The sequence below is a fragment of the Lutjanus erythropterus genome, chromosome 8, assembly GCF_056507025.1.
Source record: "Lutjanus erythropterus isolate fLutEry1 chromosome 8, fLutEry1.hap2, whole genome shotgun sequence".
Taxonomy (NCBI): Eukaryota; Metazoa; Chordata; class Actinopteri; order Lutjaniformes; family Lutjanidae; genus Lutjanus; species Lutjanus erythropterus.
Genome location: NC_139324.1, coordinates 36,024,157 through 36,039,680, shown reverse-complemented (window position 1 = coordinate 36,039,680; position 15,524 = coordinate 36,024,157). Strand labels below are relative to the sequence as shown.

Below are 15,524 nucleotides of genomic sequence, written 5' to 3'. Positions count from 1 at the left end.
CCTGCAGTGGCATCATCATGTTTTTTTTTTTATTATTATTCTGCGCTTTGGATCATAGAAAATTATAGTGTTAGAGAAGCAGTGGGCAGTGACACAGGTCCAGAACTTTGGATGCTTGAACATAAATATCGTTTTGGTAAACTTTTATGTGATAACAAAGTGAGGCTGCAGTAGCGAGCTCCACACAAACACCATGAAGAAGTGACAGATAACAAAAAACTTACCAATAGGTGCTCAGAGCATCCCAGGAGGGATTATGTGGAAAAACTTAAAATATGCCTTTTTGTTTAGCTATTGTGCTTTCCTCAGACTTATCCACTTAAGGACGTGGTTTTGTTTGTTTCCCTGAATGCATTTTCACAAACCCAGTGGAGGGTCAGTGTCTTTTCGGCTGTGCAGTGATCTGCTTGGTTAGAGAAAGCATTTATGGACTGAGCTTTTGCAGAAAGAGTTTGGTGCAACATGTATTCAAATGCAACATGTCTTGGTGCTGTTTTACACTCTGGGGAAAAGCATATTAGCATTTTTTCCTTTCCAATTAATTTTCCCAGCCCAGAGGGTTTTGAAAAAGACAGCAAAACCTGACTAAATTGTTGTCCTACTGCACTGAAATACATGTCAGGTCACATGATGCTGGTTTGACTGAGGGATGCACAATATGGATTTATAGAATTTAACATTTTTGCATTTTTAAAAGTTCGTATAACCTGTAATTTAAGCACACCCGGGGGTAAGACAGGCTAAGATTTAGTGAGTAAAGATGGAAGATTTAAAGGACCAGTATGCAGCATTTGTGCATCTAAATCGGTGCCACACCGTATATTAAATATTAATCTACGATCTATGTTTGAAGCTAACTGTTTTCTCCCACCCCCTCCTCTCCAGACCCAAAGAAGCCTAGACAGGCTGCAGGAACACTGCAGGAGTGCAAGACGAGCACAACATTACAATCTGATAACAAGCGAGGATGAGTCCTCCACTGTAAACTGATCAGCTGTCAGTTGTCTGTCGATCTAAAGTTAAGCCTGTTATGCTGAAAACAGAATCCCATTGCTCTGAAAAGACACACTCTGGAGTTTGAGTTCAGTGACCGTCTGTCAAACTCCATTCACATATTGCTCAACTTAACCGTTAAAAAGATCTACTCCTTCTAGAAGATTATTAATGATTTCTTACGACTCATAAACAGACATTCGGCGAACATTTGGCATTAACTTGAACTCTAGCATGTTTCCTTGATTTGTGATGACGGATCATGGTCATTTTATAATAAGTTACAGTGAACATATTACAGATTTCTCCACAGCTGTTTCCAAACCAAATCTGACATCACTGACAACAAAAACAAACATTTCTGACAAATCAAATATATATATATATTTCAATACTCAAATATTCATTTAGTAGTAAATTTCATCAGAAACGTCACAGAAATACTTTGGTTTTTGTAGAACATTTGCCTAAGAATTTAAATTAAATGGTGTGTGATATGAGTACTGGCAATATTTTAGATTATTTATCAGTTCCGATAATTATTGTGTATCCACTGACGTTCTCGGCAGTTGGTTAACAAACAGAGTCATTTATTATTTGAGTGTCTAATAATAAGTGATGTTGCCAGTGGAAATGATGAAAAGTGAAGCGTACGTCAACATTCCTCTCAGTTTTCCGTGTGTGCAGCAGGAACGCCTGGTGTGACTTGACGCCTAAGGAGTGGGTGCCTCACCCTGATCAGATAAGAGTAATGGAAGCGAATGAAAAGACCCCTGTCCCTGATGGCCACAGCAAAATGGATGTGCTCCCTGAGGTGTACCTCTGGTATCATCCACGCCTGTGGACACAGATTTATTGCCCATTAAAAAGCTACACTGAAATGTACCTCTTAAAATGGTGTGTTTATCCTGTTGAGAAGTCCTTGTAGGAATGAAACGAGACAACGGTGAGCAACGACAGACAGACTGGGCCTGAGTCAGTGTGACAGTGTGCTGTGAGCCAAGTTCAAATAAGATTTAATGCCATTAAAAACCTAAATTGATCTTTACAATTTCATTTTAACAAAATGAACCCCAGGTGAAATCAAATATTCCAAAATGAACATCTTTTACTTACACTATACACACAGCAGTGCTCTTATTTCCTATTTTACAGAGGAAACGGTTTTTAAACAAGATCAAGCAAGCAGGGAATCAAAATAGGTACAATCTGCAAGGATTACAAAAAATGGAAATCAAAGCAATCTATAACAATAAGCAATAAATATGACATCTACATCATCTACATGATATCGCTTAACAAACACCAAAAATAAGGAACAGTATACTTATTGATATATTTCTCTGGAAAAATCAGAATTGACATTGTTTACTCTGAAGCCATAAGTAAACACATTTAGTTTTAGAGTTACATGTTAATACACAGCATTTGCACAAAGGAGTAGAACTAAAACATCAACATAGATCAACTCTGGTTTAGTAATTTCCTTATCATACACCTCTCCTCATGTATACAATGTGACAGGACCATTTACAGCTGATGGAAAAAAGACAGCAAATAAAGGAACATTGACTAAGATAACTGTGGTGTGGTAAGTCAGCGGCACATGCCCTAGCCTAAAAACCCTGGATATACGCAATCAACACAACTTATGACATTTAATGTGTTGATTGTTTTCAAAAGAACCTTTAAAAACCATGTTAGTGATTGCTAAGTCAAAGGACATTACGCCATTTACACCAAGACTTGTTGTTATCCACTTCTACACAAAAGTCAGTCAACTTAAGCCTGCTGTACAATCGGGAAATGTCTGACATTTTCAAATTTAGTCCCACTTCTCATTAAAATTCCAGACGGATTCTCCACTTTTTTCTCCTTTTTTCCCCTCTTTTTTTTTTGTCTTTTGGTTTCTCCACTCTTGGTCTTAGGTAAATGAAATTTCCCAGGCTAATTAAAGCCTATTAAAGACAGGTAATGTCAGGGCTGGTGGCAGGACCATGACAAAGTGCTGATAATTGTCTGCCAGACTCACTAAATCCACCTGTCCTGCAATTATCGCTCTCCCCCTGCCTCTCCTGACACATTAATCCACTGCGGGGCCCGTTCAGCAGGCTGATGCCTCAAAGTGCATCCTGCAAACACAGATGTTGGATTTCACACTAGTTTAGCACACACATGCCTTAGGATGATTGCAGCAGAAAACCCAACACATTTTAAGGAGCACACAAGACAGCAGCCAGGGTTTAGAGAGGGGAAGTCACGGCCCTTCCGGTGGAACAACATGGGACCTTATTTCAGACAGAATATGTTTTTTTTTTCTCATGTTTGAATTGTGCAGTGAGTCACAAATATGATGTTTGTTGATTTAACAGTAAATTTAATTTTACAAGTCATGAAAGTCACTGTTTGTGGTAAATCTGTTAGTATATGTATGAAGTATAAAGGCCTTTTCACACCAGATGCGTGTTTTCGTGCACTTAATTTGCATGTTAACATTTTTAGAATCTGTACGAATCTAATGCAAGCTTTCACATCAGCGACAGAATTTCACTGAGCGATATTCCAGCTCTTATTCATTTAGTCAATTTTTCTGAGGATCTGCTCCAACATGAGCACATCTGACCAATCAAAGTGCATTTTGTTGACATCACATCCAAAACATCCAACATGGTGAAACGCTTTTTTCACGTTTTACCACACTCTGTTGATATGATAAAAGGGGGCAAAAACTACAGACAACTGTTTCAAAGACAGTTAGCTTCATTATAGTGATGGTGTGGATATCAAACAGTCTATGGAGAACATCTTGGTTTAAACTTGCAACTGGGGCTGCACAATTAATTGCGATATTATTGAAATCGAAGTATGGCCAAGTGCAATATCCTAAGAACCAGAAGAACCAGAGGAAAAATGTCCGACAGAATAGCGTTATAATGAGGTACTGTAGTGCTGCAGAGATGACCTGGCCTAAAATTATTTTTCTCCCGATGAAAAGAAGACATGTTTGTTTGGTACAGACCCTAACAAATATCATATCATCATGATTTTTTTTTCAGGAAAAATGAAAATTGTATTGCAATCACAATAATTGCAATATAATTTTATTTATTTATTTATGTTTTACATATCGTGCAGCCCTGCTTGCAACTGGGCGACCCCCCTCCTGACATAGAGTGTGAATGGACACTGTGCACAGCTGGAACCTTTTACAGATCATATAACACATTTTACCTACAGCTAGCCGCCGCTCTGGGTCAGTCGGCTCTCTGACATTATTCCCCTGCTTCTTCTAACTTGGTGCCATCCTGAAATACGCCCCCAAGCAGCTGTGTCTCAGTTTCCGTTCCTGAACCAAACAGTGAAACTCACCGAGTTCTCCTCTCTTTCCCGTTGGCTGTACCCAGATATGTTGTTTCTAATTTGTATTGAGTAAAACAACCCCCAAGTCATGTATACCATATTTTAGCATGGTGCGATTTATTTTTAGAAACTTAAATATGTATTTGCAAATTTGTTTCGCGCTTCATGTGAAAGGTCAGGCATGTCAGAATTTCGCCTCTGAAATATTTGCAATCTCATGCCGTTATTTGTGTTGCTGTTAGTGTGTAAAGGTCTTAAGACTGTGAAGATACATAATTAGAAAGACTACATAAAAGGACTAGGAGTCGCTGGATAAATCATTTTACGCAACAGTGATGCTGGTGTTGATGATGTAATTGATTTCACACAAAACTACACTACAACAAACTCCACGACAAACTGCAACTTTCTTGACTTGTAAATTGTCTTTTAAATGTACAGATATCATACCTGTAATAAATGGCAGAATTCAAACAGGAGCAATAAATAATTTGTCTCCCAGCAGTAATGGTACACTCCATTTATACTGGGAATTCAGAATTTCTGAGTTTCCAGTAAAAACTTTCAACTGGAACACCCCCTGAAGTTGACTTTCCAAGTTGGAAAAGTCAGAGGAACCTCACCAAACCCAGCCTTAAAATCCAATATGGCTGCTCCGTGCATCAACAGTAGTAAAGCTTATTAGCACTTGTGTCTCATTAAATCAGTTCTGCACACAGTGCTGTCTGCAGACACGTTGCTACACTGTTTGTTTGCGCAAAACACAGTGGAGTGCATTGTTATAAAGCTCAGAAACGTGGTTTTCCAACTTGTGCATGATCACTTGAATGCACCATATGGTCCCATGTGGCACGCTAGAAGGGCCGTGGCTTCACCTCTCTACTCATGGATGGATGATTATGCTATCTGCTTGCCTTTGGATTCAATGTGTTTGATCAATTTATTTTGTCATGGGCACATAATCAATCACTTTATTTCACTCCCTATAAGAGATAAAAGATAGATTGTAAGGCCATATTAATTATTCACAGCTCCTTGAAAAAACATCCATTGATCAAGCTAATCTAAAATATTAGACACTGTCCTGCCTGTGTTCTGTTAACAGGTATAAATGGATGTTAGCTCTACTTGGAAGGCAATGAACAGATCATTTTGACTAATCAGTCAAAATGTGGCGACGTTTCAAATGTGAAATATCTAATTTTATGCCCTGTTGAGTAACAATTCAGATGTCTTGGTGTTGTAATAATTAGCATGATTCAAAGCCTTGATGTATTTCATCCCATAACTGACTGAGGTGAGGAAACTGTTTTACAATGCAGCACTGGCACAGAAGTCGGTAAGCACTTCCAACTGAGAGGCTGCTTGCCTATGGTCTAGCCTTGAAGAAAACATCTGGACAACATGCTAATTACACCAGTGGTTTACGGAGAACATGTGCTGTTGTGATTGGGGAGGAGTCACCCAGGGTTGGTAGCTAGCTCAGAATCCCAAATCAACCCCTAAAAACCAAGTCCCTGGACACCTAACTATCTCGTGTGCAGTATATACAAAAGTTTTGCATCAAATCCCTCCAGAGTGTGTCCCATTAGAAGTTCCTGCAACATGTCTAGGGTATTTAGGTATTTCGGGACGAGGAGCTTAGAGGTTGACTTTTACATTATTTGAAGATCAAACAAAAGGTTGACGCACGCTAACAACAGCTAGATCATCCTGTGGAGGAATAAGGTGTGTCGCTATGGTAGTTGTAGTCAGGGCATACCTTCTGCACCAGTTTGTAGTCTACACTGTAAAAGGCTATATAGATGCATATGACTTTGAAGGGCTTCGAGCACAGCCAGGACACGTGGCTCTGCGTCTGCTCCTGATAGCACACCTTGGATGGGTCGTAGCCGCACAGCGCAGTCTTCTTGCTGCGGTCCGTCTTCTCGTACTCAACGCGACAGTTGAATGATTTGGTGTCTTTGGTCTCCAGTGTGGACTGCTGGGCGATCTCAAACTCCACCACCTTGGAGGGCGGCACCAGGCTGACCGACACGTTCCCCAGGCCCGTGGAGTTGTGGCGGAAGTAAACGCTAAAGGTGCCGTTCCCGTGGTCCACGATCTTCCCCGTGATCAGCAGGTTGAGCTTGACAGTCTTGATGTTGGAGTGGAAGTCCCCCCACCCGAACATCTTTTTGAACTTGCCAGTCTTGACGATGGGCCTGCGTTTAGTTCTGGCCTGTGCACCCTGAACATCTGTCTGGTTAGATAACCAGTCCCAGAAGTCCTCCATGTTCTGTAAATATGTAATTTCCCTCATGTTGCTCTTGAACCCGGGGGAGCCCCTGGCAAACAAACGCAGGGGGTTGAGGATCCGTGGACTGGCCCCCGTGGGAGAAATCTTCTGTTCATTATCACTGTCGCCCCATTCGATGAGCTCCGTGGCTCCTCCATGCACCTTCCTGCATGTGACCTTTAGAGAAAGCAGAAAACAGGTAGAAAAACATTAAAAGACTAAATATATGATAATTCTGCAATATTTTCTTGCTGAATATTATGACACAATAAATACGCCCTATACCCAAATATTTTAGAGTCTTTATTGTTTTTTCCAAGGATAAAATCCACTGGTATACAATGTTGCAGTTTCTTCAGAATAAATACAAAACAGCACAATGTAGTTTACATGGACAATGATAGTTTTCACAGACCAGACATGGAACAGAAAATAAATAAAATAAATGCAGCACTGATTAACAATTTATCTCTGGTGATTGTTCTGTAAAAAGCCCCAGCAGCACTAAGAATAAAGAAAACAGCACTTCAGCACTAAAGATGGAAAGGAAAAATACCCATTTGTAATAAGACTGCTGAAGGAGTGTATGATTGATGAGCCATTTTATTGAAAATACAAAAAAGTTCAGGACAGCCGCTCGATTCCTTGGCACAATAAAATGTATTAAAGGAATCGAGTTCCCTTTCTGAATTTTCTATGCTTTCAATAAAAAAAGCAAAACAAGGAAAACAAAATAGTCCAAATTCACTACTTAAAAACAAGGACACAGAAAGAAGTGGCACTCAGTGAAAACAAAAGAATTACCAGTGCTTATACCTGCTCACATCAAAAACATTTCAGTGGTTATATAAAAATATATATACAGAATATTTAAAACAAAACAACCTCTATTCATTACATGGGAATAAATGTAAGGAGTGTTATCTTTAAGTTAAAGGAGTTTTGGGGTGAAATAAGCTTATTCACATTCATACTTATTTAGATATATTAAGCTAAATATTAGCTTAGCTTCACAAAAATAGTAGAAAACAAGAGAAGCACCTAGCCTGGCTGTCTCGAAAGGTAAAACAGAACCTGCCTACCATCACCTCTAGAGCTCATTAGTTTACACGTTAGTTTTGGACAGAGACAATCTGGCTTTCCCTTCGTTTCCAGCCTTTATGCTAAGCTAAGCTAACAGACTGCTTGTGGTAGTTTTATAATTACCATGGCATGATGGGTATCAATCTTCTCACCTAATTCTCAGCAAGATAACAAATAAGAGTGTTTCTTAAAATGTGAAACTCAAATCTCAGTTTTGTAACATCAGATTTACAGCACATTCAAAACATTTTCAACTTGCAGAGCATCTCTACTTTACACAATAAGTATTATTTGTCTTGTCTTGTCTTTGTCTTGTTTTGGTGGAACATTAGCACGTCGGCAGGTGAGCACTGAAATTAAAATGACTACATTACTGCAAAGTGAAAGGTACCAGCTGTTAACTAGTTTACATTTGTACCATTAGCATCCCAGACGCTAATTTGCTGTTTTTAGCGTGGAGGTTGCAGCTCGGAGGTTGGACTTCATAAAAAGTAGCAATAGCAGATACTGTGATGCCGCTTGACACAAGTGACCAATGTCAGACTTATACCTGCAGTGTGCATCTGGTTAGCCAGAATAATAATTTAATCACATTAATCACTGTGCAGTCACATTCAAAGACTCCTGTGTTTTCCAGTGACATATATTAGAAATGGACGACATGAGATCTCTCCAAAAGTGCCAAAGCATTTTGGTGGGTCATAAATCCTGCTTCCTTAACGTTAATAGGTGGGAGAAAACTAAAAGATGGTTTCTGTCATTTTAGGTAGTTCTTATCAGGCTGATGTTTATTTAAATGTTCATTTTCATGTTTGTTATCTGATGCTGTAAAAAAAGTTTCATATCATGATTGACAGCTGAGCTCTGCTCGCGAGAAAAGCGGTTAGTGGCTCCAACCCTGATCACAACTGCGCAGACTGTGACTCCAAATGATGTCACTGATCTAAGATGGCAGCACTCGTATCTGGGATATTTTGGGTTCGGTTTTTTACAGTGGGAGGAAGAGCAGCCGTGGTGTCCATCATCTCAGTCAATGGTGTTTTTACAGAAGTTATAGCAAATAGTGGCTAGTAGGAGAAACACGGTTAACCTTAAATAAATTCCTGATTTCTTTGGGTTTGAACATTATTGGAAACATTTCGGATCATGTAAGCACACAACTGAACAAATATATAAAATATAGGTCTTGCATTTTTAGACATTTAATGCAAAATGCTACATAATATAACTTTAACTTGCAAAAGATAGTGAAAAACAAGAAACACACATTCCAGTATGAGGGGAATGAACTCCAGCTGGGCTCAGATTTACATAAAGCTCCTGATATATTAGGACGACTTGTCAGATTACATGACAATGAAAATCCTCAGGACTTAACATGTGAGCCGGCCTCACATCGGTGGTGCTATTCTTAGATACCCCATGCATATGAACTTTAGCTTGTATTGGTTCCCAACAATAACCCAGGCTTCTCCGGCAGTATGGTGAAGTATGTACTGAGTGTTAATCCGGACGCAGCAATGAACTGTGATCCCTCCTTGTACCTCAAAGCCTTTTAGCTTCAGGAGCGATTCCTGGTCCACTTCAGATAAAGCTTTAATAATTCACGGCAATAAGCTTAGCTAGTTTTATTAGTAATTAGTAGTGCCGGCTTTCCCCGGGCCCGGTTGTAGGGATCACTGAGAGAAGCAGATGTTGAAAGCACTGAGCAGCGGCTGTTTGAATTCTCACTGAGCTGCTGCGCGCTACTTCCAGACTAATTATAATTTTGCTGTAAGCCTAACTGAGGCACATGTGTACAAAGCTAACAAACTAGGTCTGTCTGCCACAATTTGTTTTGTCACACTCACATTCCCATAAACCTCCCCATTCAAGTGCTACATACATCTTATAATTAGAGCTTTTCTTTACTAGGCTGCTTATGTCGCAGGCTGTAGTAACACCTTAATGTAGCGAGCAGGACGTAATGGCTATCTGGATATGTAATGTGAAATCAATGTGTCTCCCACGGACAGTGAGCCGGGCCCATCTATCAGCCCTCACAATGCTTTAATTAAGACAGTTGCTCCGTGTAAACATGGATGAATGAGGCAACACTGTAATAATGTCGCTCAGTCATTTAATCAACCAATTCCAGGGGCAGTATTCCCCCACTGATACCGCTGCCACTTAGTAATACCTCATGTGAGCTCGGCTGTTAATTTGATTTGACTCTTACGACATCACAATAACAGGCGACGCCGAACATAAAATCTGCGGGACCGCCGCTCCCAACAGGAACATTTCTTCACCGCTGTGAACAAAGAAGAACGTGGCACTCGTCTTCCCACCAGCCCGAGCTGTTATATCCGTTACACATTAGGTGTCGTGCTGCGCGGCTTCAGAGGTGAACCCAAATTTTGTCTTTCAGTGTAAATCTCAGGTGAGCTTTGTATGGGATGATTATAATGGAAATGAGCGAGGAGTTTAAGTATGATGAGCAACTGGGGAAATTGCTGTGACAACAAGGGGATCAGCAGAGGGATATCTAATACTTAAATGCCCCGAGAGAGATGAAGCACTGGGAACTTGAAAGCTTGCACTGACACATAGGCTTTGGTTTCTCTCTCCCTCTCTCTCGCTGTCTCCCTGCACACACACACACACACACACACACTCGCACACACACCTCGTTCATTTAGGCGGAAGTGCTGTCTCTTAAAAACAGACTAAAGGAATCAGAGTTTTTGTACAACAAGATGCTGTGGAGTAAAAAAAAAAAAAGAGGCAAGGTCTGATGAAGGAGAATCTACAAAAGCTTAATTAAGATTTCTTAATCGGTGCTGCTGTGCTAGAGGCATTTCAGGGCGACTTGAAACAAGACATTATTATGATAATAACTGCAGACTTATGGAGCTGAAAACACCAGACCTCATTTCAACAGCACGAGGCAAAGTGACTGGTGGCAGGCAAACGCCGCAGATATCTGTCTGTGTGGTTTAGCTTCTTCCTTTTCCTGTACGTCCTAAACAAAAACACAGAGAGGTGCAGGAACCGTACAGCCTCAAGCAGAGACATCTATATAGCACAGCAGTCAGAGGCATGTCTGCCTTATAAAAGACTAGTCAACGGTAAACATAAAGGAGGGTGAACTATAAACGCTGTCAGTAATTTTATTGGATATACAGACAAAAATAGTGACGCTTGACTGACACATGTTTTTATTTTCTTTATACTGAAGCTGCTGTTCCATTAATATTCTTCAAACGTCATGACTAAAACACATTTCCTCTCTGAAACACCATTTAGATCTCCCTCATCCATGATAAACACTTCAGTTTCCAACAGAGCTGCAACAACTAATTGATTAACCGATTATTAATCGACTATTAAATGAATCACCAACTATTTTGATAATCAGATAATCCTTTTGAGTTTTAGCCTCTCAAAGGTGAATATTTTCTGGTTTCTTTTCTCCTCTCTGACAGTAAACTGAATATCTTTGGGTTGTGGACAAAACAAGACTTTTGAGGATGTCATCTTGGGCTTTGAGAAACACTTTCTGACATTTTATGGCCCACACAACTAATCAGTTAAACAAGAAAATAATCAACAGAGTAATCGATAACGAAAATAGTTAGTTGAGCAAAAGGCGAAACATCGCATTATGATTTTCTTTTTTCTATGTATCATGGGCACCACATCTTTAGTTCTACAGTGGAAACAAAATTGACACCTTTAGTTAAATTCAACTGCACAGCTGGCTAAAAATAAATATGATGGACTTTTCAAGAGCAATCTAACATATTCAATTTAATTATAAATATTTAACTCATTTATACAAAACAACAATAACAAAAAAACATAAAATATGCAAAAACCATTAACACTACATCAGACCACATATACTGATATCTGTCTTATCACATAGTTATCGGTATCAGTGTCCAGCAACTAACAGGAAATTGTTATTTATGACAATGTCAAAAATATGTTTTAAGTTATTTAGACTACAGAGTCAACATTACTTTGTTTGCTCCCCAGAGAGTAGAGAAAAGTTTATTTTTCAACAGTAAAATGTTCAGCTCACACATATCTTTAAATTATGTCAGAGATTGTTTTTGGGTAACACTTTATGATATGAAGGATACATGAATTATCATAAATTCATGCATGAAAAAGAATGAATTCATTCATGTGTTACTTCATGAACTGTTAGGAATATACAGCATCTCATGTATGACTTAAGGCAAAAACAAAATACATTAGTTAATTCAGCAAATAAGGTGGTGAGCTGGTCTGTATTTAACACTGATAAATAACACATTTAATGTTTTATTTGATCTGTTTGTTTCAGTGACCATAGTTTTATTTTGCCAAGCCGATAAAATAAGATAAGATAAACTGACCTGTTATTATCATGAAATTATGCATGAAAAGAATGAATTAATTCATGTTGTGCTTTATGAAGTGTCAGGAATGTACAAGAATCAACAGCTTCTCATGCATGAATTAATGCAACAAGTACAGTCATCTTGATTTCTGAGTTTTTAATAATGTTAATTTCTTCTTCATAGGTAAGTCTGCAGTTAAAGGGACAGGCCAGAATGTATTATGTTGTTGTGTTGTTTCATGTTTGTGTCCCTCCAACTAAAGATAAATAACACATGAAAAGGGATAGTTCACCCAAAAATTAAAATTCAGTCATTATTGACATTATCGGTTTATTTTATTAATCTGCAAAGTTTTTATTCTGCTGTTTTCTTACGTTTGGTCACCATTCACCTCTATCGTTTCTGCAACACTTTCTCGTGTGAAACTCCAGCAGGGTTTTGTCAAGTAAAAAAAAAAAAAAACTTGACCTGCAACCGGCATGAGGGTGAGGAGATAATGACTGAATTTTAGTTTCTGGGTGAACTACCCCTTTAATCATTTATAGATTAGTTGAGCAAAATGATACTAAGCTCACTGAATTTACACAAAATGAACTTCAGGTTAAAAACATTATAAGACACTTAAGTTACCTGTCTCATGAATTACTGTTTAATTATGTTATTTGTCACTGTTAAATACAGATGAGGTCACGAGTTTTGTTGAAGAGCCACAAACATGAAGAAGTGACGCTCAATTAATCATGATTACAACACTTCAGTTCATCAGAACACACATGCATGTTGTGACTGGTAAGTTTTTTGGCCTGTAAGTTTTTCGGCCTGTCCCACATGAACATTATTAATAGCTCAAAGATCAATTAACGTATTAATTAAGCTTTTGTTCTTGCATGCATGAGCTGCTGTTAATTCTTGTACATTCCTGATAGTTCATGAAGAGCTACATGAATGAATTATTTTCACTAATTAAATAATTCAGGATAATTCATAAATCTGTCATAAAGTGTTACCTGCTTTTTGTACATTTATCATATAAACCTCTATATCATAATCAGATCTTAGCTCTCAAGTATCATTATTGGTTTGACATCAATATTTGTGGCCATATGTGCCATAAATTTGCCTCCTTCAAGGCAGAGTCAGTAGAATTTGCTGTCCAAGCTGTTCGTAAATGCACCAGAAAGATATTTTATTCTCGAGTCTCATTCCAAGGACGTTAAATACCAACGTTTTGGGTTTTTGAAAAGTGTCCCTGGCACACTATAATAATGAGAAATACGGACGGAGGGCAGGATCTTGGCAGATATACAGCCACCACCACACCCTTCACTTGGGTCATAAGTGATGAGTGAGAGGTGTTAATGCTTCTGAGTCTGTACACTGTTTTTTTGGAAAATGTTGCATATCATTCCTTTAACAGATTTGTCAGGATAAAGGTTAGAGTTTTTTCATCTCCACGACATCCTTGAAGCACGAGCACTTAGTCTTGCTGTCACCGACAGACAGTTCCTTCTTGTATCAGAGGAGAAAAATGTTATTTATACTTGAGGCAGAGTTGAGTAAATTACCTATACATCTGCAGCCTTTTATCTTACTACACCAGCAATTATGGCATTAGATCTTCCCGTCACATTCTTTTACGTGTGTCAAAAGCACACTCACAGCTGAGTAAAACTCTGATCTTGGATGTGGGATTGACTGCAAAATATTGTTACTGCAGAGGTGCTTCCTTTACTTTGAAAGTCTATTCACAAACAGCCTTGAAGAAAAACCGATGAACCAGTGTATAAAATCTGAGTCGAGCCTTTGAAGTGAAATAGATTTTAAATGGTTCCTTTAAAATATTGTTCTCTTCTTGTTTTCACGAACATCTTTCCATTTAAACTTGGATGTCTGCCTCTAGTTTGAAGTAAAAAACCCGGGTGTCATTTTTGACCCTGAGCCTAATTTTAAATCACATTTCAGCAACTTTGCTAAGGTTGATTTTATCATCTAAAAATGCCAAAAGAGATGGAGCGTACCTCTCTTTGGAAGATGCTAAAAAACTGACTCATGCCTTTGTTTTTCTTGCTTAGATTACTGTAAAGCACTGGATTACCCAAACAGACCGGTGAACATATTACAGCAGTATTAACATCATAACTCCAGCTACCTGTAATGTTGAGGACTGATTTTTTTCCTTGTTTCTGAGGCACTAAGTAGTTTAGCGCCTTCATACATCTCTGATTGTGTAACTAAGTAAGTCCAAAATGCTTCCTCAGGTCCTTTAACATCGACTTGATAAATATTTGAAAGTGTGATGAAGCAGCTTCCTGTCGTTACGCAACGATTCGGAAACAAACTCACACCACAAATAAGAAAAGCAGCATCTGCTGATAGTTTTCAGAAGCAGCTCAAAATGTACTTTTATGAACTTGCTTTTTAATTAATTTAGCCCATTTCTAAAAATCTAAAACTAACAATACCCACTGATAACATAGGTGTAAACGTGCTATCATAACTATATTTGTTTTAAAATTTAAGTTTATAAAAAAAATGTTGGCCCTTTAAAGTTGTGTCCTAGATTTCCGTCAGCTCCGTCAGATTTATAGAAAAACATGATTTAATCAGACATAAAAAGGTTTAGAGACATATACTCTAAGGAGCCATGTCTCACTTCCTGGTTTAGAAAAGCAGGAATACAGCTCAAGCACTGGGAAACTTCCTGTTTTTTGACACATTCATTCAATAATGCTGCTATCAGATGTGTCTCAACCATAACATGTCAACTCTGTAGTCCTTCTAAATCAAAGCTGATAATGGATTATGATCTCAATTAGCATGAAGAGAAATCTGAGCAACTTTAAAAAATAAAATGGCACAACAACTCTGTAAGTTTACATTATTATTATTACAAATCATGTCCTACCAAAATAAAAACTATAAATGTGTATTATTATCTGTCTGTATTATTTCTACGTATGTGTTTGTGTCAAACTCAATTTCATTTGCAACTAGGTTTTCCTGCTATTTTTCTAAATAAAAGATAAATAAAACATGCAGAAACGTCAGCAGTGTAGTTAGTGATCTTTTGTCACGGTTCCATCCTTTCACCACATGTTCTGCGCGTCTGATTTAACGTCCTGTCAGTCAACACCATCCAGAGGTATTAGTGGAACTTAAATACTGACAGTGGTGTGAGCAGTAGCACGCCACACACAGTCAGGATGAATCAGCCTCGACATTCATCTGTAATGAGCATTATGGAGCTGGCTGCCTGCTTGTCCCGTGGGTAGACATATCTTTTAGAGGCCTGACATCAAGGTAATTGCCACGGTGACCAGAACTAGCCTCTAGAAAGTTATTAAGAAGCCAGTGACATCTGGCTTCTGGATCATCTGAAGAGATGCCGTTAAAATGCATTTGCGGCGAGCAGCCGGCAACATTGTGCTCGGCTGTGA

At 38.6% G+C, this 15,524-nt stretch overlaps 1 protein-coding gene across 1 annotated transcript in view; it reads right to left on the bottom strand.

Moving 5' to 3' along the window:
• Positions 1-4,448: 4,448 nt before the first annotated feature.
• The window catches only part of nxph2a (neurexophilin 2a), a 30,182-nt gene continuing 19,106 nt past the window's right edge, over positions 4,449-15,524 (bottom strand). Inside the window, exon 3 of the mRNA XM_084725412.1 lies at positions 4,449-6,808. Coding sequence (XP_084581538.1) covers positions 6,062-6,808 — 747 coding nt within the window. The 3' untranslated portion in view covers positions 4,449-6,061. The remainder of the gene's footprint in view (positions 6,809-15,524) is intronic.